Raw genomic sequence first — 26,117 nt, forward strand, 5'->3', positions numbered from 1 at the left:
GGAACTTTTTTCTTCACCTACTTCTGTATAAATCCCAGAACAAAGACTCCCTAAGCCTAGATGAGGCTTTTTTTGGTCACTATTGTAACAGAAATTGCAAAAGGAAATCAGATCCAGTGAGTCTGATACTAGCAATCACAACTGGATACTCAAGTTTACACTTGGGCCTTATTTGTCCTTCCATGACCTTTTCAGAAGATCTGAAACAACACAAAATTTGTAATTAATCCATGGGTACATTTTCTTTCAGTTTCAAGGAGTAGTCAAAGCAGCTGTATTTATTTATTTGAAAGATCAACAGTGTGGAATTCGACAGAATAAACCTACAGAGAATACACAAAAAAACTGTGTCCTTTCCTAGTGCTGGTGTGCTTTGCTGTTGATTTTACACCACATATCATGGAAATGGATACTCTCTGGTTTTAAGAGAAGATGAAAAGTTGGCAATCCAGCTCAAAAGTTTTGAGTCCACAGGCTTTTTTTCTCCGATTACAAATATTTCATTGAAATTAAAGGCATTAACAGGATGAGAAAGAGTATCTCAGAAGCTAACTAGAAATTAAAAGGCATAGGATTTTGAAACATATTGAAGCAATTTTTAACTTAGAGGCTAACATAACAGAAAAGATACTGTGAACAATCACTAGATAATTCTCACTGAAGGGTCACTGTGAAAGCTCAGTAAAATAATGAGTATTGTGTTTTTTAGTTTTTGCCTTTTGTTTATCCACAATCAACAATTCATAGCTCGAATGTAGGCACAGCTGATATTTGTATCAGAACTCACCAAAGTGTACCTTTGTTTCCAACGCAATTTAAGTACTCTAGGATTTGCTTGGATTTTTTTTTTTTGCCTCATTTGTTGCCAAGTGAATTGGAGAAAATGCTTTTGCAGCAGACCTGTTATTGACTAGATGTAACTCTAGCAAAATCCAAAATACAATATATACATAATTTCACTGATTTGATAGTTCTGGTATTTTATTCTAAAAGAAAGACTAGCTGGAATAAAGGTGAGGGTGGCACACAGCTGGTGTGAAGCCTGTACTGCGAGACCCAGAGTTTGGTACCAATGGACTACAAAAGGAGGAGCAGAGATTTAGCAGTCCATAAATCCCACAGAGCTGCAGAGAATTGACATTTACCAAAGAGAAGACCTTGAAAGAATGTCTGAAAGAAATGTAACAGCTGGGAGCACAATTAATTGACAAACACTGAATGCTGTGAATATTAAAAATAAGATGTGTAGAAACAGAATTTTCCTTCTTGTAGTTATGTAGACAACAGTAATTTTTTATTTTTTGTTTTATAAGTTAGTAGTGTTTTTTTTTCCAGCACCTATTGCATTCCAGTTTGGTTTTAAGGTACAGTAATATTTTAGATTATTATTATTTTTACTTCTTGTTGGTGTTTTTCAAATCATTGATTCTAGTGTATAACTGAATTGCATGCTACTTCATTGTCTGAAGTAATCTTTTAAAACAAGGATCCTCTCAGGGAAAACATTATTTCCAATTTGTTCTTTCCCATAGCACGACAACATTTTGTCACATCCTACTGAGACGGATCGAAGATATGAAGGCACTGCTATTTGAATTATGAAAATTGATAACTGGAGCTGTTTTAGCTCCCTCTATTTTGTGTTTTTTTCTGCTCCCTCACTCTGACAGTGTAAGAATTTATTTGGTTTAGTCTTCCTTGCTGCATTTAGCTCTTCCTATAATTTAGGATTCTTTCTGTGTTGTGCTCAGGTTTTAACAGTGGTGTGGGGTTTTTTTTGTTTTGTTTTCTTTTTAAGCCTCTAGGTGTCCTGGACTGATTTGCAATTTGCTGAAAATTTGAAGACAGATACTGAGCTGGTTCATCACTGAGTAAAAAAGTTCCATGATTAAAATGGAAATGCAAGGCAGTTTGAAGGATGAAGTGAGAAAATACCTAGTATAAAAGTAATGTAAATTTTATATCACGTATCATTAGATGAAGCTTACTGAAACTAATTTATTTTGGTTTCTATTCAGCTAATTTTAGAATCACTTTCACTGATTTACTCCAATATAACCGATTTTATAATTTGGCTCCAAGAAGGATAGTGTAGAATGAATTAGCTTCAAACTGCCTTTTGTTTCCCTCCCCCACCTCATCCCCCTTACCATAGCCCAGACTGGGTGCATAAACAGGATTAGGAGGGAGGGAGCACTTAACCTTGAATATTTACAGCAGAAGTAGAATGGTAGTGAAAGTATAAATTATTATATAATGCCCTCTGGGGGCATCAGCCAGAACTAGTTACAGATAGGTTCTGCACCTGTAGCAGATACATGCAACAAATGCAAAACAGTTTCCATGCCAGCTCATTCCTAGTTAAACCAAGAGTTCACAATATCCATAAATCATAGGTTCTGGATCCCTGCTGCTTGTTACAAATGCAAAAAGATGCAAACAAGAAAGAAGGAAAGGATGATACAGAAGGTTTATTGAAGGTTTATTACAGAATGTGTTAATTCTCCTTATTATCATAAATTTATGTCATCATGATATTTAGAGTGACAAATGTTATTTAGCCAGTACTTAATATTGAATGCAAAAATATTTCTTTCCAGAAATGAAAAGGTCTTTCATACAGCAATATAACACCTGCCCAAAATTCTTGACTAGCAAAATCTGGATCAAAAGCAAGTTTATTCTGTGACCTTTCAGGATTTTCAGGAAATATGATTTTTAAAATGCATGCATATCTGCTTTTACATTAAAAACGCTTTCATATAATTTTTAAGAATTTTCTTTACAAATTGTATAACAGGATTAGATGATAACCTAAAGGCAGAACTGAATGACAGATTTCACACAAAAGTCCCTGCCCTAAAAAACTTTTAACATGTTATCAAAAATGCTGATATAAAAAGGCAATTGGAGTGATCAAGAATCTGAGATTGTGATATATTTCCAGCAACTGTCTTAACTGCAAGAAAATGTATGTTGGAAGTAAGCAAAACTGCATGGATTTAAAACTATAAATATTCCATTTTGTCATTTTCTTGGCAACTGATTTACTAAAACCATGTCATTTCCTTCTTCTTAGAAGGCTTTCTGGTTCAAAGCCTCTCTGCACACAGGTAATAGTGAAGTACTTATCTTTTAAACCCTTAAAGTAGTCATAAATAAAATAACGATTTACAGAATACATGAGACTCAGTAAGAAATCAAGACTCTAAAGGCATTTATGGTTCCTAATCACTGTCCCATGCTGGAGCATTTACAAGTCTGCCAATAATAAAGCTTTTATTACATATTTTAGATCATGTATTTTTCCATACATATGGAATTTACAAATATGCGCACATAAATGACCAACACTGGAGATACAGTCCAAATAATGTGGTAAATAGACATATAACCGAACAATCAGAACAAAATTTCTGCAGAAGCAAGTTAGACTACTTACTTGTGAAGTACGTGATTTCTGTTCTGTTCAAAAACTGTTCTGCTACAGGCTTGAATTAAATAGAAGTCTCGAAGAAATCACTTTAATTGTCTTGGCCTCAGTGAACTGCAGTAACTTCATTAGCCACACAAGGATTCTGAATATATAGCTGTTAATATTGAAACTATAACATTGTTAGATGTGCAGAATTGTAGTAACAAGAACCATGAAAGCACCTAGGACTGGCATAATTGTTAGGAATTATCATCATGAAGTTCCCAACAACTGAAGAAAGGGAAATATAACCCCCATTTTCAAGAAGGGGAAAATGGATGACCCGGGGAATTACAGACCAGTCAGTCTCACCTCTGTGCCTGGCAAAATCTTGGAGCAGATTCTCCTGGAAGGCATGCTAAGGCACATGAAAATCAACAAGGTGCTTGGTGACAGCCAGCATGGCTTCACTAAGGGGAAATCCTGCCTGACCAATTTGGTGGCCTTCTATGATGGGGCTACAGAACTGATGGACAGGGGTAGAGCTGTTGATGTCATCTACCTGGACTTGTGTAAAGCGTTCGACGCTGTCCCACACGACATCCTTGTCTCTAAATTAGAGAGACATCAATTTGATGGATGGACCACTCTGTGGATAAAGAACTGGCTGGATGGCCACACACAAAGAGTTGTGGTCAATGGCTCAATGTCCGGCTGGAGACCAGTAACAAGTGGTGTCCTTAAGGGATCGGTGTTGAGACCGGTCTTGTTCAACATCTTTGTCGGTGACAAGGACAGTGGGACTGAGTGCACCCTCAGCAAGTTTGCTGATGACACCAAGCTGCATGGTTCAGTTGATACACTGAAGGGAAGGAATGCCATCCAGAGGGACCTTGACACACTTGTGAGGTGGGCTGATGCCAACCTTATGAAGTTTAACCATGACAAGTGCATGGTCCTACACCTGGGTCGGAGAAATCCCAGGCACAGCTACAGGTTGGGCAGAGAAGAGATTCAGAGCAGCCCTGTGGAGAAGGACTTGGGGGTGTTGGTTGATGAGAAAATGAACATGAGCCGGCTTCAGTGTGTGCTTGCACCCCAGAAAGTCAACCATATCCTGGGCTGCATCAAAAGGAGCGTGACCATCTCAAGGGAGGTGATCCTGCCCCTCTACTCTGCTCTCGTGAGACCCCACTTGGAGTACTGTGTTCAGTTCTGGTGTTCTCAACATAAAAAGGACATGGAACTGTTGGAACAAGTCCAGAGAAGGGCCACGAGGATGATCAGGGCACTGGAGCACTTCCCGTATGAAGACAGGCTGAGGAAGTTGGAGCTGTTCAGCCTGGAGAAGAGAAGGCTGCATGGAGACCTCATAGCAGCCTTCCAGTATCTGAAGGGGGCCTATAGGGATGCTGGGGAGGGACTCTTCATTAGGGACTGTAGTGATACAACAACGGGTAATGAGTTTAAACTTAAACAGGGGAAGTTTAGATTGGATATAAGGAGGAAATTCTTTTCTGTTAGGGTGGTGCAGCACTGGAATAGGTTGCCCAGGGAGGTTGTGAATGCTCCATCCCTGGCAGTGTTCAAGACCAGGTTGGACGAGGCCTTGGATGATACGATTTAGCGTAAGGTGTCCCTGCCCAATGGCAGGGGGATTAGAACTAGATGATCTTAAGGTCCTTTCCAATCCTAACTCTTCTATGATTCTATGCTGAAACTTTTCAGGGTTGCATTTGATTATTAAAACACATAAAGTACAACCATCACTGCAGAGCAGGCAGGAGGCAGGCAGTACCACACCATAACTTAATATGCTGCACGTGAGACAGTAATGTGCCCTTGCAGCAGTCTGCTACCCATAACCTGGGCAGTCCTAGTAAACTTGTAGCCAGCAGTACAAGAAAGGAAGTGATTCTTCCTCTCTTTTTGGCAGTTGTACGACCATTATCTGGACTACCATGTCCTGTTTGGTCTTCTCATTACGAAAGGATACTGTCATTCTGTAATGAGTCTATGAAAAGGTGACCAAGATGGTCAGGGGGCTTGAAGAACATGATGTATAAGGAGAGGCTGAGTGCTCAGCATCATCGGCTTGGAGTAAAAAAGGCCAAGAGAAAACTTTGTGGCTGAATACAACTATGTAATGGGGCAGTACAGAGAAGATGGAGCTACACTTTTCTCAGAGGCGCATGTTTACCAGATGAGAAGCAACAGAAACAAGTCAAAACATGGGAAATTCTGATTACTTATTAGCAACTTCTGTATCACAACACTGCTACAGGTAGCCCAGAGAAGTCACGGAAACACTGTGCTATCCTTGGAGGTGTTCAATACTCCATTGCACATGTCCCTGAACAACCTGGTATCACACCTGGTGTCTTGGAGCAGGGGCTTGGTCTAGATGACATCTGGACATCCCTGCCAACCTAAATTACAATCCTGTGATTCTATCAGTGTACTACCCTCAACTTTATGCTTATCACAGTTTCAAAGCTAAATCTCTTCCCCCTGTCATTTTGGAGTGCAACCCTTCAAGTACCTAGCAAAGTTTTGCCACATGCCCAGCAGAGAGATTTTCCCCTTTTATTCCCATATGAGCCTTGGGGCTCCTAGTTAACTTGTTCCTGCTCTCCAGGTTCAAGTGTACTCTGTTAGTGAGTTCAGTAACCACATAATGAGCTTAAAGTCAAAATAATGCTTGGAAATTTGAGCTTGGCAAGCTATCTTAAGCATTGCCAGTACCTCATAACCTTCACTCCAGCAGACAGGAGCATCCTTCAGTACACACTGTGTATTATGATGCCTCAGTGCTGACCATTACCCCTCATTCTAAGGTAGAAGGTATGTTCTAACATACAGAAACATTTAAGTCTGAAATGTTTGGGTTGTAAGAGCAACTTCTTTTAGCACTGGTTTGTATAAACCCAGTCATTTGTGAAATCTTTTATTATTCCATCATATTTTGAAATTAGGAAGTTTAAGGCATTTTGCAAAATGTAAAACTAGGCAGTGAAACATGGCTTCCTACCATACTATTGTTAAGAAATGTAAAATCTTCTGTTGGAAAGATGACCCCAGCAATTTATAATATTGAAGGGAAGCAAAAATCATCAAGAAAAGCTTTTGCCACCTATCTTTCATTGAATTTTGTGTTCTGCTCTATGGACGTATTTTGCTGCTGTCCTTCAGTGGAAATTTTTTTGAACGAAAATTTTTCCTTGTAGATCCTTTTTTATTTTTTTATTGGATACATCTTCTACCTTGAATATCTATTGAGAAAAAAATACATTTTCCTTTTCTCTCCTTTTGTGGAGTCTTCCATATGTGTGATGGTGTAAGGCCTTTTGTTCCCCACAACATCTGATTTCAGAGGAATATCGAGGGATAACATCCTACAGTAGGTCTATGAACACATCTATCTTCCGAACCAGTTTTTGTTCCGCGGTGACTTGCGTATTGATCTTTCCCCTGTGAAGTCCCACAGACAGGCTCATTATCCAGCTTACAGAATGTCTATTTCCACGTGGCAATACCTCTGGCCCACACGAACTGTCTCTTTTTAATGGCAGGGAACAATCATTGTCAATTCACAGAGCTTTAATTTGTTCTTGCTGATCACACGAGTATCCACCGACATCCAGCATGGGTGACAGCTAGTCATTGCCACCCAGGAGATGGAAGGGGACCCTTCTTAGAAACTTAAAAAGTAGCAGGCTAACTGAGGAAAACCACTTTGGGGTTTGTCTCCTGCCGTTCCCATTCAACCCCTGAACTCTGGTGCTCCTGTGAAATATCCGTGCTCCCCATGCTGCCAGGCCTGCAGATCCCACCCGCACAGCCTCTCCATGGCTCACACGGGTGGTACTCCACGAGCTGAAAAATTAAACTTCACCAACCTCAGCGAAGGCTCGGGGTAGACCACCCGGATGCACCCCAGGCCGATCCCAACTGAACCGATCCCGACTACCGACCACCACTCAATCGCTCCCCCAGGCACAGCCTCTCACCCTCCCTCCGACACCCCCGTGGCCACGCCCCCTAGCAGTGACTCCGCCCCCTTGTTTATGCCGAGGCCCCGCCCCGCTGGCGTTTCCTTCCTCCTCAGCTGGAGGTGGCCGTGACGTCAGGGGTGCTGTCCGCACCTCGCGATCGCCGGGGCGGGGGAGGAGGGGAAGCGGACTGGCGCACGGCGAAGGGGGGGGCGCCCCCAAGATGGCGGACCAGATCCCTCTGCACCCGGTTCCGCGCAGCACCCAGCGGCGAGCGGCCTATTACACAAGCGCCGCCACGGCGCAGAGGCACAACAGGTATGGGTAGGGGTGGTGCGGAGCGGCTGCTTTTCCCTCTTCCCTCCTCCCCGCATCTCTAAGGGCGGGCGGGGCGGTGTGTGCCTCTCACAGCCCCGTGGCCCTGTGGGGCTCCAGGACCTCCTGCCCGGTCCGTGGGGAGGGTGGGAAGGGGTAACGGCTCCCCTGTAAGGCCGAGAACGGGGGTGCCGGTAACCTCTTCCAGGCCTCCGTGGACATGGACTCCCCTTTCGGCCCCCGTAGGGGAGGGCGTCCCGCGCTTCCCTTCGCTCGGCGGTGGGGTCGGGCTGTGGCGGCGGGCGGTGCCGCAGGGCCCCGCGGGAGGATGCGCAAGGCGTCCTCCGCCCCGCCGCTCCCGGCGCCGGACCAGCTCCCTTCGGTGCGGCCTTCGTTTTCCCGGTTCCCTGGGGCGCCGCAGACGGTGCTGCGCTACTCGGGTTCTTTGGCAGTAGTTCACTTAGGAGCGGGATAACCGCGTTGGTTGGGCTATTTGGGCGTCGTTAGTAAACATACTGGGAGGTAGTTACTGTGTATTAGCAGGGAAGATGTACTAGAATGTAAAAAAATAATTTCAAATTTCTTGAAATACACCGTTTTGGGGGCTAAGCAATTTGAAGAAGCTTGTTTAAAGGTCTGCTATCAGGTGAAGTTTTGAGGCAAAGATTGACTGTTTGCTTCCCATTATTCGGAATAATTTCTAGGTATGTGAATAGGGAAAAACTTAGCTCCACATTTTGGGTATGCCCATTGGGCAGCACTCTTACAGTGGAGAGTATGATTGTAGTTAGTTGTTTGAGTTTTTTTTCTCCTTCTCTTGTTTTTTGTAGAACACTGTGGACACAAGGACTGGAAGGAGCAGTTGTAGGATCTCAAGTAAATGGACTTTCTAAAAAGAGTAGTTGGTGCTGTTGTTCTAATTCAAATACGGTGGTAAATCTCTTTCATCAGTAAAATGTATTTAGTTATCCTAAATAGAATAACTAGCAGAAAAAGTAGTTTAAAGCTGTGCAAAATAGGTTTGGCTTTAAGTACATTGTATTTATTTTTAAACTGGATAAAAATACTTCTTAGTGAACACTAACAAGCTTGTAGGACAGTCTGCCATAGTAGTTTTCCTCATCCTGTAAATACTTGAATGGCTAAAAATTTGTAACATGTTTGTCCTCTGTATTGAGGTAGGGCATCATTGTCATCATCTGTTCCTCAGAGACCTAAAGCAGGGGAAGCTCTTGCTGGAATCTATAAGCCTCTCAGTAGGTATTCTGCTTTGGAAGAATAAGGGAAAGAGGAGAATTATGTAGGCAAAAACTTAATGCAAACCATAAAAGGTGGTTCTGTTGAAGGTTACCTAGGAGTGTTTTAGTGATCGGAAAAATGCTGTAGATGCAATGGGTTAAGTTCATAAATCAGGTAGATACACAGGTTTATTGAAGGTATGTTTGCAGGCAGCAGTTATGGTTATTAATGCTTATGTATGTTTATTATGCTTAACACCTGCCTTTTTAAGCAGATTTGGCAAACTGTAAGATCTAGCAGGAAACTACCGATTCATTATGGATCTGCTTCTTCCCCTCTGTCTTGTTTGACCAACATAACTCTCCAGGCTTATGGATTAAATTCTTTCTAGTTCAGATTACATCTTCAGAATTATGATTTTACATAATCTATGTGTTTCTCAAGTGCTGATGATACATAGAATAGTCAGGGTTGGAAAGGACCTTAAGAAGATATAGTTCCAACTCTCCTGCCATGGGCAGGGACACCACACACTAAACCAAGAGCCCGTCCAGCCTGACCTTGAGCACTGCCAGGGATATTTAACTTGTTGATCCTTCACACAAACGATTACCTGGTATTTCCATTACTTATGTTCAACTATTTGTATGTTTATAAAACATTTAAAAGTTGACAGGCATGTTTATTATGTTTATTTTGAACACTTAATGAAATAAACTCTTCTGAGCTTTGAGAATGAGAATTACATCCACTAACACTATAGTACTTTATATTTTATTAAGGGCAAGTTGAGTAGGTTGGTCATTCTCCTTCAAAAATACCGTGCCCTGGATTTGTGAGAGCACCTGTTGGGTACTTTGGAAGGTTTACTATGGACCTGTAACCAGGGTATGGGAATGCTTTTGTAGATTCTACCACTGGTGTCTTGTGTAAGGTCAGAGAGGAAATGTAGCCGTGTAGGTAGTTGAACTACAACTCTTAAGTCTTACAACTCTAAGCTTGTGATTGAACTATAACTCCTTGTGTCTTTATGAATGATTCATCCTGCTTTTCTAATCTTTATCTTCAGCACAGACTTTGAAGAAGCGTTGCATTCCTGTGGAAATTGCAGCCAAGGTCCTGATGTTGCAGATGCTTAAAATGAGTGTTGAAGTGAAGGCACTGATATGCAGAAAGTTATCACATGTATATGTACGTGCAGATTCAGTTCATACTTCCAAAGATGTCTAGAAATAATCACATTAAAATATTATAGAGTTGGTATCTCAGATTTTACTCAGTACTGTGTTTTCTGGACCCTCAAGAGTCTTTGACTTGCAGTGTTTTATTTCTTCAGTAAAGAATTTACAGTCTTTTGAAAGTGTTATACACAGATCCTTAACTTCAGTGTGTTAGTGGTTTTTAACTCGAGTTGATTGCCTTTCTACTGTGCAGCATCAGTTAATACAATTCATTGGTTGTAACCTTTAGGGGCCTCAAAGCTAATTTGTAAGATGACTTCTTTTGCTCAAGCTAAGCAGTCTGTAAGAGTCTTTGCCGGTGTAGCTGTAGTTTGTTTTGCAGTGAGGACAAAGACTTTCTCATTCGGTGTTTTTTCTTACTGTACTTTGTGCTTTTGAGATTATTCTGACAGACTTATAGCACATTATTTAAAAGCTGGAATATGTTTTTCCTGCACACCTAAAGAAACTTAGATGATACATACCTGAGATTGTACATTTCTGCATAAAATTATAGCCATTTAAGAGCCATGAGGGGGGGTTGGAACTAGATGATCTTAAGGTCCTTTCCAACCCTAACTATTCTATGATTCTATGAAGTGTCCCTGCATGTACTTCATGTATAAACATGGCAAGATTAATATATTTTATATATTCACTTTGTATACATTAAGGCCTGTTAAAAAATTTTAAAGTACATATTAAATGTTATCCATGGTTTAATGAGCATATGCATCTGTTCTGATTTTATTTTTTATGTTTCAGAGCAATTTATTACTTTTTGCAATAGAAATTCAGGTTTTATATCTTCTGTCTTCCGCTACCTCAGAGGGCTAGAGAACCGAGTTTGTGCTACCTCTAAAATCTAGGGAAGTCTGTCTTGAAGCAAAAGGTTGTTTATCTTCAAATCAGTAAAAAAACCCCACCCTGTTGAGTGTATTCAGCTTGAGTAGCTGTAGAAAGCTTGGGGTGATTTGTTCAGAACTTGTTCTAGTACTTTGTCCATCAGCATGAAGGATCTGTTATCTAGAGGAAAAATAGCTGCTGCTTTTTGTTTACATTGTGAAGGGAAAGGAGGACCAGAGAACATCCAGGATCACTTTAAATGTGCAGTGAGACTTAACACACTTGTTTTCTTGTTAGACTTGTATTTGTCATCATCAGCTCCAGAGTAATCTGCTGCTAAACACAGGAAGTAAGTTAGCTGTGCTGTGCTTATGTTGTCATGTGAAGTTGATGGAAGGAAAACTGGTGGAATTATAAACTGGTGGAATTATAAAGCTGATTAGAAGTTACATGGTGGTCAGCCTTTATTTATGCATAATCAAGATAATCTGGTTTGTTCTGCTGTCCTGCACTTGCTGTTGCCAGTATATGCTTGTATTTGGCATAGTAGGGCTGAGGTGTGAGGTGTTGAGACTTCTTAGCTAGTATCAAAAAATCAGGTTTTACTAGTTGTGTCTAATATTCCATACATTCAGTTGCACTCCAGGTATTCAGAAAGGTGATGTCACGAAGTACACTCACTCACTGGAAGGAATCCTCTTGCATGGTTATTCATAGTATGGGTCACAGTAGTGTACTTACGAATGACCACACTAGATAGATAGGTGATTGCAGTATGACAAGTTGTGGAACAGATCAGCTGCTGATCCTTGTCTCTGTGGTTTGCTTACTGATAGAGTAACTCTCTATTAAAGCAACTGGCTGTAATGTTATTTTTGAATTCTCGTAAGTCATTAGCAAAGAAGAAAATTGCGTAAGAAGGGAAAAAGAACAAAATAATAGGATAATGTGTCCTTTGTCCAGGTAAATGCAGGATGCTTGTTGCTTGACAACTGATGGATCATTGCTTATTTCATATAAAGTATATGGCGGGGGGGGGAATCTATTCCAGGCAAAATGGAATTTAAGTCTTCAGAACTCAGTTTAATGAAAATTTACATGCTTATCTGATACAGATGTTAAACAAATTTTCATCTTACATAGAAAGTAAGATGATTTAATATAGTATTACTGTTCTGCTGCGTTTAATTTAAATGAAAGCTGTTCCCAGCAGTCCTTCTGGTTACAGTTTCTCAAGGTGTTTGGCTAGGTTTCACACTGACCCACCAAAACCGAGACGCATACAAATGTCAGTGGATAATATTAGATGCATGTACAGTGATCTGTTTAATTTCTGACATTGTCTGAAGGGAGCTTCATTCAAATAGTTTGTTACCTAGTGCCTGCTTTCAGTTTGCACATGTTCTAGTTCTGAACTACAGTGGGATGTTCATAGTTCAGATGTTATTCTTCATATTCCACTGGCAAACTATATGCTGGTTTTCTTAGATTTTTAAGTGTAATGTCTAAGAATAAAACTAATAGGACCTAACATTTCTTGTAGAATGCTGTTTACAGAAAGCTCATAACTTCATTGTAACTGTGGGTCTGTAAAGTCTTGCAAACTGTCCATAATGTTTCAGAAACCAAACATTTATATGTATCAGCAGAGTTTACCTGTTGCACGGGTAGTATGCAGTTATACTTCCAGTTTCTTGCAGTTTTTCCTGAAGTGGTGTAGTTCTTGTGAATCCCTTTCCCTGGGTACTACTGTATGTTTAGAGCAAAAGTTCTTGCAATATTCGGGCATAGTTTTGCAGACTTCATTTTAATCTGTTTTTCTCCCCCACACCTGTTAATTGAACAGCTCTGCATATTTCATTCTGAAAGAGTTTGAAAATGACAGATGAATCTGATGGATTGACAATATTAACATTAACTGGAATTTTAATATGGTTTCTGTGGTAAAGCATTCTGAAGATGGAACTAAATTTACTTCTGAACATCTGTTTTAGAACTGTTGTTGCAAAGTGACAGTAACTTCTTTGAACATCTGTTGCTTGACCAGAGCAATAAATTGTTTAGTCTGGAAACATAAGCTGTAAATGTTTGGGGTTTTGTTTTGGCTTTTTTTTTTTGTGGTTGGTTGTTTTTTTTGTAAAAATAATAATGCTATTAGTATGATCACGTGCTGTATACTCAAAGAAATTTCTTAAAGTTAAGCTTAACTGTGGGATTGTGCAGGAATGGGTGCTGCTTGTTAATTGTCTGCATGTGTACTGGCACTTGCTCATATAGCTGGTAACATCCTGGTTCCTAGGAACTCTGGTTTAAACAAAGCATTGTGTCTTTTGGTTTTTTTCCTCTGACATGTGCATGCAGAACTGTCAGCTAGGTGGATGCACCGTTACAGATTAGTCTAGCCTGCTTCTCTGTAGGGCAGAAATTTTCTTTGCTGGAGGTAACTGCTCAAAGTGAGGTATATTGGTTGTTACTGTGATACCAAAACCTACGAAAGTTACCAGGTTCAGCCAGTAGTTGCTGGAAGTCTTGTAAAACTTTGAACAGCCAGAAGTGGTATTCTGGTAAGTTTTTTACATTACAGCTACTAATAGATAGATGTTGAAGTGTATTGGAAGTTAGAATGCATTAAAATAGGTGTAGGTTATACTATGAATATTTACATATTCATTCAAATACACTATCTTTTGTTTTTAGTATAAGGAGGAAAGGATCAAATGTGGTGCAAAGAAATCTCTGTAGAATTGTAGTTAGGAGAATTGTCTGTACTGTTACACTGTTCTTACCAGGTAAATTGGTCATGTATGTGCTTTTGTCCTTTCTACAGGAGAACTGTTGCTCCCCTGTGTTTTACTGACGTAACCTGAAATTCAAAGCGTCTCTTGAAAATCAGAACTTCTTCTCTTTTCAGTAACAGAAGTAATAAAAAAATTGATGTCACTGTGTTGCAGGACATACTGTCCTTTGTTATTACTCTCTCCTGAATTGAATCTCTGTCAAAAAAAAACACTGTTGTTGTTTGGAACCATGTCCCTAAGTATTTTTTAGGCTGAATTTGAATCTCTTAATTCTGATTCTTCCAATAGAATTGTTTGTGTGGCACCTTTGTAATTTGGATGTTGTATTTGTGTAACAGCGGTTGAGTGTATGTTTTCAAGACTCTCTCAAGTTACTAGTACCTCTAGTTTTTAGAAAAAAGTTAGCAGTGAATTCGTTTTGAAAACCTCAGTTGTATGCTCTATGCCCATTGTTCACATATATTAACATTCCTGGATTATGTGTTGCTTTGTTTGCTGAAGACTGTATTCATAGGTTAATATTGCTTGTTGGGACTGGCACATGATTTAGGCTAGGTGTAGATTCTGACATTTTTGCCTGGGACAAAGGTCAAAGTAGTTTGATATATCGAACTTTTGAAAAATAGCCTTGCCATATGTTAATGTTTTCAGAGCTTTTATGCCATGTGTGGTGTCATTGTTATTTTAGTTTCTGTGGCTTTTGCTTTTCAGAGCAATGTTAGATTTAAGCATGCAGGTAGCTATATTGCATGCATAAAGAGCTGCTCACAAGAGCGATTGTAAAATATTTTTATGTACAATGACGCCTTCATTGGTGTCATACCTGAGAAGTAGTTTGTAATACTTTGCAGACATTAATTTTCATGACACAGGAACCTTAAGTGATTTTAGTAATTAATTTCAGGTTTTCGACTTGAAATTGCTTAGGATTCTGGTAGCTACTCTGATATGAAGCGTTCTGATCATTAGGCAAAAAAATGTTTGCGAACTTCAAATTGCTATTGTAGATGATGCTGTCTTTTACAATGGGCACATGTGACTGCTTGTGCAGTAGAATAAACTTAGTAAATGTGTTTCTAAGGTTGTTCATGTTTAAGCTATTGTTCCATTGCTTTCTTGGTTTGTATCTAGTATCTAAATACAGTGATTTGTGTTGCTTGGGCAAGGCATTTGGATTGCTAAGAAGAGGGAGAGAAAACAATTGATTGGGCTACAATGTCAATAACAATATCCAGTGACAGTGATAAAATGGCCCTGTTGTGATCAATGAGATACCCTACTAATTGAAAATAGGGTTCTGGTGAATGTAAATGATGTTTCCTCAGGTTTTGCTGTGTATTTAGGTATTTCTGCTACCTATTTGTTAAATATGGAGACTCACTCATCTTGTCATGGGTTGAAAAAGATCTTATATTAGGATCTGCATAGTGCTCAGTAAGGTTAGCAAAGGGGAATTAGGAATGGTGCCTTTTTCATGAAGACTTCATTATGCACATGGTCTGAATTTGCTTCATCTGTATACAGCTTTGGTAAGGAAGTATGAGGTGAGAGAGAAGGCAAATAGTATTCAGAATGTCTGGTAGAACCTCAAGCTTTAGTATCTCTGATTCAAGCAGTTTTTCATAAGCTCCTGATAAAAGGGAGCTGCCTTGGTAATAACTATGTAGTCTGCTTCTAGACCTTTACCTCAACAGATGTAAGGGGTTTTTCCCCTTAGTTCTACATGGTAGATGCTGCCAGCTTTTTTGTTTTGTTTTTATAACAACTGTTAGAATACTGTGTTTAGTGTCATTTTCCATGTAGCTGTCCTGGACACACCTGTCCCTGAAAATTTGAAATACGGAGTAGTTTTTGTGTGTGTGTTTTTGTGTTGTGGGTGGTTTTAGTTTTTGTTTGGGGGGCAGGAGGTGGGGTGGGGTTTGTTGTTGTTGTTTCCTTTATTTATTTTTTTTCTTTTTTAGGCCAGGACATGGATTTAGAGATTTACTAAGTAATACAGATTAGGGGTGCACTTGGATTAGAGGCACACACAACTGAAGCTAAATAGGAAGAAATAGCGGCAAGCTCTATTTCAAAAGTTTTTAGAATTGGTTAGTTTTTATGTGTTTTGGAGGAAGAGGTTGAAGGAAATTACTTAAATTTTATGCTCTTACCTGAGGAAGCCTTTTCTGTTTCTGTTGTATTCTAGGAACAGCATCATTCTCTGGAATTTAACTGAATTTGCTGCTCTGTGAAGTATAGAGGTGTTTGAAATTAGAAGAAAGAAGTAACTTACAATCTTTAGAAATGCAGAAGAATATTTAAAAAAAAAAAGTATTTTTTTCTCAGGTAGCTTCTAGCAAAGCAATTTGTTTTATGGAGACACTGGATATTTGAGTAAGAGGGGCAGTTACATGAAGATAAATTGTATACCTATAAGCATAGTTATGGATGAACATACATTCTTAATAAAATTTTTCCTGTTGCTGTGCTGAGTTTCCTGGGTGTTTTTTCTTTGTTACAGAACAGGATCTGAACAGTTAACATCAGTGGTACAGTCAGCCTACAGCAGTTGCTGGTGGTTTGTCTTGTAAGAAACAACTCTTGCTCTTTATATAAATACGTGTGTCCCTGTCTTCATTATTCCTTCTATTTCATCTCTGCAATTTGTCAGTCTCCTTTATCCTCAGACTGGGAAGGTGTTCATCTGGATTACCCCTTGGAGGAATTAATGGGGGTAGGGCAGAATATGGCTGAGACAGATTGTGTTTACTCCCTCTCTTTTCTCTAATCATGACCAGAAGCAGAGGGAGTCTTGAGGCTGGGAGCAGCCACTGAGCAAATCACCAGTGCTTGGTGGTATGGGACATGGTCATAGTAATAGGTCTTTCTTAGCTTTTCTACTCTGATGCTTGGCTGGAACTCTTTCCACTGCTGCCTGTCTTCAGTGCTACTCTGTATCCCACAACCGTGTCCTGTGTCTGATTCCTGTGTAGACTTGTGGCCACATGTTCTTTTTCTTTCTCTCACTAGGTTTGAGAAATACTGCTTTAGGACATTGGTTTTGTTTTTCCTTCTTGTGAATTACCGTATATAGCACAAGTGATAGGTGGCAAGGAAACAGTATTTATGCAGTGTCTGACACAGTGTTTCTATCTTACCTTGTTTTTTTTAGCAGTCAGATAGAAAATCTATCATAGATACTGCTTGTCAAATGAGTAAAAAACCAGAAAAGATGTGCAGTCATGATTGCCTCATCACTTGCATCTTGCTGCAGCCTTGAGCATTGCTCTTTTAGAACAATGGAAAGCTGGCAGAAAATACAGAAATAATTGCAGATGTAAATAGTAATTACTGTAACTTTATTAATAAATTTACTAATAGTAATAATTATAATAAAGGATATAAATTAATTCAAATGGTTTCCATTACCAGTTACAGCACCCATGGAACTTTGCAGCGGCATCTACTCTGGTAAACAGCCATCAAAGTGGAATAGTGTAGGTATAGGTGACTTGAGGCATCATTTTCACAGCAGATGTTTATATCAAAATTTCATTTAAAAGTATTTATTGTACATGGCTTCCTTTCACTTAAATCTCTTAAATTATATTCCTGATAGCAGTCAGATTTTGTTGAAAGTTGTTTAATATTAATGTTTCTTTTTTCTTAGGAAACCATATTTTTGTCAAGATGGTTGTCTTCATACCTGATTTAGTAGCACTCATGCTGAGAGTTTTGATGTCTTCACTCTGGCTTCTTTATTCATGTTGCTTTCAGTGCTTCCCTATTTTAATACAAGTTTCTGGGATTATACTTAATTGATTTGTCACTCAAGGAAAATCAGCACTTCAAGCAATTAAGTGCAGAAAAATACTAGCTAACAAAGACATAAAGATTTTTGTCCTCATCCTAGTTATGAAAAATCCATTATTCATTATCTTATTGTTTTTAAATACTGAAGTACAATTTTCCAACACAATAGCAAAATTGCTTTTGAAACAGAATAAATTGCTTGCCAGTTCAGAGGCTGTATTTTGAAGTCAGGATTTCTAAACATGATAGTGCTTATGCTCATTATCTTCACTACTTGGTGAAGTTCCGTATTTAAAAGTACAAACCCAGATACTGATTGGGGAGGGGTGGAAGTTGTTTATAATATAATAGCAAAAAAAACCCTTAAATGACATCAATATACTCTGCAAATTTTACCAGATTAACAAGAGTAGATTTAAATACTTTCCATGTCTGTGATTATGGTTGTCAGCCAAGTCTCTCTCCTGTAGTTGTCTTGCATTAGCATGTTCTTTCTAGACAGACTTTAACCATGTTTGCTGTGTTACCTTTGTTTGTAAAGGATATTATTTTCTGAATCAGACACTTCTTAACTTTATACAGAAATAAAAGGAGTCTTTTACTTTGCAGTATCTTGCTTTATACTAAAGTACAGCTAGCTGATTGTGATTTCACTGGATGGTGTTACAAATATACTGTTAATTGTTTCAGTGTCTAAAAGCAGAACACAATGCAGTGGAAATCTCTGTATTAAAACTGTGATAATATAATTTGTAAATTTAACCAGGAGAGATTATAAAAGCATTGAATATGAATCTGTTTAAACATAGGCCTGTCTTACTGGAAGTCTTAGCATAAAGTAATGTCTAATTTTTTTTTCTAAACAGTGTTTTAAAATTATCTAGTTTTAAAATTAGTCTAGCCCGAGAGTAATCCCTGTCATTTAGTATATGTTAACCTGTGATAATTTACCTGTTTTGTGAAGAGAATTTTTTTGTGTAGTGTTTTTATTCTTAATGATCATTGATAGTAATGGGAATGGAAAACATATTGCCATATTAAACTAACCATCAGATGCGGCTGTTGCAAACAGTATTTGCTAACAATAGTCCCATGGGTGGGAAGATCAACCATGTTTTTCATAGTAGTTTTTCTAACTTTAAAAAATTTTTTTTTTTAATGTTTGGTGGTAAGAATTCTGAAAGCATTTTGCATGCTGTATTTTAACGTAACTAACGTTCTGGGAACTCAGAACTTTTCATGAATTCATGCAGTTTTCTTAGTTTGAAACTTTTGTTGTGTTTTCTGCAGTGTGGTTGTGCTTCTGCATCATTTGAAACAGATGAGAATTTTTCTTCACAAGCTGTGACATGGCTAAGGCGCTAATACTCAGTTAACTTGCAGCAGGGATGATCAGGGTGTGTGTATTTATCATTATTCTTAGTTATGCATTATTTTATAATGTGGTCTGAACACATTGTTAACATTGCTTAATGATGTCCCATACCAGATGATTCAAAGGAGGTGCAGAAATGAGGGCATCACCTGCCAGCCAAATGAGTAAGTGTCTGGCTAATGAGTAGTTAGCCAGTAGTGGGTTTGTTGGTTTTTCTTTGTTTAGATTTGTTTTTTTTTTTCTTCTCCTTCCTTGTTAGGTCTTCCTTAGCTCTGTTGATACCAATTTATTACTTATTGTAAATGTAGGGAAAAGGAAATGGTTTTATGTTTTTCTATTGAATATACAGAAAGATGAGAAAATGCAAATCCAGTAATGGTGCTTTTTCATGCTGTTCCAGTTTCGACTGGGGTAGTTATTTTTCTTCCTAGCAGCTGGTGCACTGCTGTGTTTTGGCTTTAGTCTGAGAACAATGCTGATAACACACTGATGTTTTGGTTGTTGCTCAGTGGCACTTACGCTGATCAAGGACTTCTCAGTATCTCATGTTCTGTCGGTAAGGAGGGGCACAAAAAACTGGGAGGGAGCAGAGATAGGACACCTGACCCAAACTAGCCAAAGGGGTATTCTATACCACAGCACATCATGCCCAGTATATGAACTGGGGGGTGTCACCTGAAGGGGACTGATTGCTGCTCCGGTTGGGCTGGGTATTGGTCAGTGGGTGGTGAGCAATTATATTGTGCATCACTGCTGTTTATTGGGTTTTTTTTTCCTTTTCCCCTTTTAGTTTTATATTCTCTCCCCTTGTTACTTCCCATATTACTATTAGTATTATATTATACTTTAGTTATTAAACTACTCTTGTCTCAACCTGCTGGTTTTACATTCTTTCAGTTCTCTTTTCCATCCTGCCTGGGGGAGCAAGGGAAGAAGAGATGTGGGGATGAGTGAGCAGCTATGTGGTACTATGTTACGTGCGAGTAACCACAACACATTCTTAGTCCTGGTATTTATAATGTTACTTTCTTTTTAAAAATACTGGGTTTGTCTCAAGATTTCTGGACTGAATATTTTTTGGTGTGCTATTCTGTGTCTGCAGAACTCCACCCTGCTCAAGCAGGGCTGCTTAGAGCTGGTTGCCCAGGATCATTTCCACACAGCTTTTAAGCATCTCCAGGGATGGGGACGCCAGAGCTTCCGTGGACAGCCCTTGCCTGTGCTCAGTCATCCTCATGGGGAAAAAAAAAATAAAAATCCTGTTTTTCAGATGGCAGCTCCTGTTTCATTTTGTGCCCATTGCCTCTGGTTCTGTGACCTGGCATCACTGAAAAGAGCCTGTGTCAGTCTCTTATGCAACTTCCCTTCAGGTAGTTATAGATGTTAACAGGGTCCTGCCTGTGTCTTGTCTTCTCCAGGCTCAGCAGCCCCAGCTCTCTCAGTCTTTCCTCATGAGAGAGATGCTGAAGCCCTTTAATCATCTTTGTGGCCCTTCACTGGACTCACTCCAGTATGTTTGGAGAAGCACAGAACTGGACACAGTGGCCTCAACCTGTGCTGACCAGAGGGGATTTTATGAGATTCAGTATCGGAGTCTTTAACTGAAGACCAAGTAGACACTATCCTCTGCTCTCCCCTCATCTACTTAGCCAGTTATTTCACAGCAGAAGTTACCAAGCTGGTCAAGCATGACTTCACTGGATGAAGCCATGCTGACTACTCCTGATGATTTTCTTGTCCTTGGCGTTTCTGGAAATGGTTTCTAGGGTGAGCTGTTTTATCGCCTTCTCAGGATCATGGTGAGGCTGACAGGCCTCTAGTTCCCTGGGTCCTTTGTCTTGCCCTTTTTGAGGATAGCATTTGCTTTCGTCTAGTCTTCAGTCACTTCTCCCAGTTGCCATGATTGATCAAAGATTTTCAAAAATGGTCTTGCAGTGACACCTGCTAGTTCCCCCAGTGCTCCCGGGTGTGTCCACTCAGGGCCAGTAGGCTTTTATATATATATATATATATATATATATATATATGTACAGTTTGCTAAAGTGTTCCCTGACCTTACTGTCATCTTCTGTGCTCCAGCCTTTCCCCCTGCTTTCTGAGTTCTGCAACTCCTGAAGGCCAGTCTTGTGAGTAAAGACTGAGGCAGAAGGGGCATTCACCATGTCTTATGTAAACCAGGTCTCCTGTCTCACTTGGCAATTTCCTATCTTCTTTTTGTCATCTCTGTATTTATTGTAGACAATAATGTCTTTGACATCTCTGACCAGATTCAAGTCCACTTGGGCTATACGTTTCCTAGCTTTGTCCCTGGATACTTGGACAATGGTTTTGTATTCCTTCTAGGCTACCTGTCCATACTCCTACCTTCTGTGTGTTTCTGTGCACTTAGGGGAATTTTCTCACAGAAATATTTAAGTGTTTTGTCTTGGCATAAAAAGCATTCCAGTAGTGTCACATAGAGGTGGGGAGTAGTTTCTGGAGGGAAAGAACCATTGTTAGCTTAGTGTTGTTTCCATAGGTCCCACAGGCAAGTCTATTTTGAGTTGCTGAATGTTTTTTGTGTAGAATTATTAAACTGTAATGTTTCAGTAATTAGATCTAAGACACTGACGAGTTGTGTAGAAAGTGTTACTGAGGTCTGCACATACAGGAGTAGACATCAGGAAAGCAAGTTGAAGAAACTCAGTAGTAAATTTGAACTCTGTATTTACATGAAAAGTTAGTCACTTGCATCTGCTGTAAACTTTGCCAAGTGAATTCTGTTTCAGAAAATCTTTCAAAGAACGAAATGGAAGCTCTGTATGTACAAATTTCATAAGAAGAATTTCCCTGGAATGATTTATACTGTGATTGACAGTGACTGATTGCAGGCCTTTTTGCTGTGTGACACATTTTTAACTCAAATCAGAATTTCTTGTTAATGTGTTAAACAAATACATGAGATGTTTGGTTGAAAATACCTCTCCAAAAAAATTCCATATGGCAAAAATTAACTTGTTACTTCAGAAGATTCCCAGAAATAAAAAGTGATGTATTGGCTATTTATTTAGTGAGTTTATTTCATTTTTCCAGGTACCAAGTGGAAGATGAGTCCTCTCATTTGGATGAAATGCCACTAATGATGTCAGAAGAAGGCTTTGAAAATGATGAGAGTGATTACCATACTCTACCAAGAGCCAGAATTTCGCAGAGAAGCAGAGGCTTAGAGTGGTTTATCTGTGGTGGCTGGAAGTTCCTTTGCACTAGGTTTGTTGCATATCAGTACTCTTTATTAACCTATTAAATTAAGTATATAGTGACTGTAATATGTGCAAGAGTACGCAAAACAAATTTGCTTGTCATGCATCTTTTGATTGCTTTGCCTGTATTTTCCCTGTGAGGATGTTACCAGCTGTTAATAAAACAAAGTTCTGAAGAGCTGCTGCTGTGTGCTTATCCTGTCTCCTTTGCTGACTTGCAGGAAAAAGGGGGGCTTTTAAGAGAGATCATGTACTAAACTTGTAGTAGTCTGAGGTCCATACTATGGCACATAAGCCCGGTCCTCCCTCCTACTCAAAATTATAGCAGGATAAAGAGTTTAAAGCTTTCTTTTACTTTTGAGGACATTAATGTGAGGGCATTGCATAAGTTGACAATACATAACCTTTATTGATGTGCTGAAAAGAAAAAGTATATTCATTAACTAATAGTTAATAAGTTCAGTAACTAATAATTACCATTTCAACTTTAAAAGGTTAAAGGATACATGTAACTGGTGGCCTTGGAGTTAATCTCAGCTGGAATTACCTCTGGGAATTTGGTTCTTAGAGATTTTGGTTTTTTGTTGTTTTTGTGTGTTTTTTTTTTTTTTGTGTGTGTGTGTGTGCCAAACTGCTGTATGCAGAATGAATTGCCAGGAAATCTCTAAATACAAGAATTGCTGTTAGGATGATTAAGAATCATGCGTATTTTTATCTTGAATAATAAAATCTGAGATTAGTCAAGTGGAGTGAGTGTTTTCAGTGAACTTAAATGATGAACACTTCTTTTGACAGATGTCTCTTAGAATTGATTTACATAAAAGTCTTCACAGGTGTTTTTCATGGCACTTAATAAATCCAAGAAGCCTGATACTGTTGTTTTTACCTAAGCAAAGTTGTATTGATGTACTTTTAGTTTCAAAATAATTTTGTTGTTTACAAAAGCTTTAGCTTTACTATTTGCAGAAAAATGGAATCTGTATTGGTTTCTTTTTTTCTATAATGAGTTAACAAAAGCTCATGGATTATTCATTTTATTATAGGGAATAATTGTTTGGAAAGCAAACAGAGGAAGGTAGCAAAGTTTACAGAAGCATCATTTGTCTATGTAAATGATTCTTGAGAGCAAAGTTTGTGTTACAGAACTACCGTTGTAGTATTTAAAAAAAAGCAACACATTTTTTAAAAATAGTTAGGCTGTTAAGTCTTTTTGATGTATCTTAGAATTGAGATACCTTTCAGACAAGATACTTCAGTGAGTTCAGCTCTTTAAGTATTAGTGAGTATTAGTTACTATGATTATGTTCCTGTAAGTTTCATGAAAACATGTAGAGCAGTAAAGACTGTACCCTGTAGTTGCCCTGACAAGAGAATTTACAGTGTTTGGATAGAGGCAGGCAATTGCAAGATGAGTTTATGTTGGAGCTAATTAACAATAGTAAGAGAATGTCACAAAGTGTCATTAATGCCGAGGATTGCAAAATTTCAAGTTCATTCTGGCTTTTAAAAATGGATACGTACATTTCAGCCTTAAATGGAGCTCAGGCCTAGAAACTTTTAAACTTACTAGATACTATGAATTAAAATACTTGAGCCGTAACTGTGATGGATTGAGATTCAGAAGAGCAAGGAAATTGCATTATGAATTCTTTATTATGCTGCATCTTATACATACTTTACTGCTAATATAGGTGGGTAAAAGAAAAGCCCTCACTACGAAAGAGACCTCAGAGGAATGACTTCTCCTTTGCTGATTTCCACAACTGAGTTTAGGTACAATAGAGAGTCCATTCAATATTGTATTTATACCTAAGGGGCATTTTAGTCACATTAATGTTTTCTGTATCAGAAGATCATAGCCGGTAACTTTTGATTTTCATGGAAAAAAAAAGGGGGGTGGGGGTGGGTTGAGGAGTGGGGCGATTACCAGATTCTAGTAGAAGCTTGAAGTTTCAGTAAGATATTAGTAGTCAAAGGATAATCCCACAAGAAAGGTGCAGACATCTGCTTAGAAAATTAGCTGGAAGGAAGGTGAATCCCATGGTATCTTATCTAGCTGGGCTGGGCCAGTAGATAACAAGCTCAGCTTTGGTAAACAATTCTGAGTGAGTATGTAAATACCTGTTGTGGTGATAGGGAGGTTTTTTATGGGCTGAGAGCACCACTGAGACTTTGTTACTGATAAAAAGTCCAGCATGTGCAGTGTTAAGGCACTCTTTTTTATGGTTTCTCATGATAATAAAATTTTATGAAATCTTGCTGGTGCCCACAGAATACTAGAAGTTTTGAAATGTCTGTTTGCAGTTCTTAAAGTTGCCTGTGATTGTGAGGAGGATCGTAAGGAGACCTGTAGGCTACTGTATTGTCATATATGCAGTTATTCTGCTGTGTAGTAGAACAAGTTACATTGTTTTTTCTATGGTGTAAAGTATCAGTTTGGGGTAGAATTGATGTCTTCGCGCTGGGAGAAGAACATGTGAGAAAAGAGTCTTCATGTGTGTTGATGGTGGATTATATGTGTCATGCAAACAACTGAAAGTTATTTCCAGAAAGAAAATTGCATTCTCTTAAGTGCAGTATGAGATTAAATACAGCATAGCAGTCTAAAACCTGCTCAGTTCAACAGAGCTTAAATTTTCTCCCAGATTTTATGGAAATTAGTGTCTTGTACCTTAGACTGGGTGAGGCTGACATTTCAACTTTTACACACAGAATTTCCTTTTGTGCTTTAAACCAAATTGTAAATTTTTCAAAGCTGTGACAGAAAGATGAACTGGAGCTGAACTCAGAGGGGCCCTGATTTTTTTTTTTTTTTTTTTTTTTTTTGTTCTCAGTGAAAGTCTCGTGTTTGTGTTCAAAATCACTTTTTTTTTTTTTTGTTGCAAACAAGTAAAACCCCACCCCCAATACCCAGTATTCTGGGGGGAGGGTGAAAGGGAGGGTTTGGTTTTGTTTTTTTTTTCTGTCTTGCAGTTAGGATTAATGTCATTTTTGCAAGAGGAAGTTTTCCATCTCTTACTTTGCAGCTTTAGAATTTTATATTCTATAGAGTTTTGTTGCTACATCACAAACTGTTTTTCAACTGTTCAGTTGAAAAAGTTTCTCCCTTTTGTCAGGAGAAAATATGGAAGGTTTGACAATTCACTGTACGTTAAAACTGATCTTGTAAAAATTCTTCCGTTTTTAACTGAAATAGAATAGTGTGAACTGTATTTGCAAATCTGTAGCTCTTTAAATGGTTTTTACATTTGCAAGAAAAAAAAATCATAATTAAATCAAATGTTGTCTTTGATTTTGAGCAAACTGAAAGCTTAATTCAACCAGTATAACTTTTAACTTCAGGAACTGCTTATTTCTTGCTTTCGTAGCACAGTTAAAAACTTTTTGATATAGCAGTTGTTTTGTGGCTGTAATCATTTCCCCTTTAACTTACAAATTCTCTTCAAGCTTGTGAAATTATAATGCACATAGATCAATACTCTGGAGTTCTTTGGGCTAGATTGATTTCTTTCTCGTGAGATTTGCATTCCACTTGTTATCAAAAAACACTTTGTCCCTATGAAAATGGTGCCATTGAATGGCATTTCCATATGAAGTGAAGGGGATATCAAATGCTCGGATTAATTTGGGCTCTAAGATGGCCTGTACACTTTCAATTAATCTGTAACGCATTTGTTATGCAGAAGCATGGGAAAATGCTGATCTTTTAAGAATGACATGACCACTGTGTTGCTTTTGGCCTGATTACTGAAGCTACCTGTTGAGTACAATAATTACAGTATGTTTTCTTTGCAGAACTAGTTTCTGCTACTTAAAACCTAATAAGGAAAAGCTGACCCTTGCAGACAATATAGAGCTTTTGTATTATCTTTCCATTCTGATG

The 26,117-nt window shown here is 38.7% G+C and overlaps 1 protein-coding gene across 5 annotated transcripts in view; it reads left to right on the top strand.

Annotated features, from left to right (window-relative positions):
* Positions 1-7,499: 7,499 nt before the first annotated feature.
* Positions 7,500-26,117, top strand: part of ATP9B (ATPase phospholipid transporting 9B (putative)) — a 168,778-nt gene continuing 150,160 nt past the window's right edge. For 2 of the 5 annotated variants that reach the window (XM_062618062.1, XM_062618063.1), the window contains exons 1-2: positions 7,501-7,725; positions 22,068-22,241. In XM_062618062.1, coding sequence (XP_062474046.1) covers positions 7,631-7,725; positions 22,068-22,241 — 269 coding nt within the window. In that variant the 5' untranslated portion in view covers positions 7,501-7,630. Of the gene's footprint in view, positions 7,726-9,704; positions 9,850-20,265; positions 20,366-22,067; positions 22,242-26,117 lie in introns of those variants that run through there. The other 3 variants (XM_062618064.1, XM_062618066.1, XM_062618065.1) reach the window with 3 other exon arrangements.

This window comes from Pezoporus occidentalis, unplaced genomic scaffold, assembly GCF_034315485.1.
Source record: "Pezoporus occidentalis ecotype Australia unplaced genomic scaffold, CSIRO_AGI_Poc_V1 ctg2, whole genome shotgun sequence".
NCBI classification, from domain to species: Eukaryota; Metazoa; Chordata; class Aves; order Psittaciformes; family Psittacidae; genus Pezoporus; species Pezoporus occidentalis.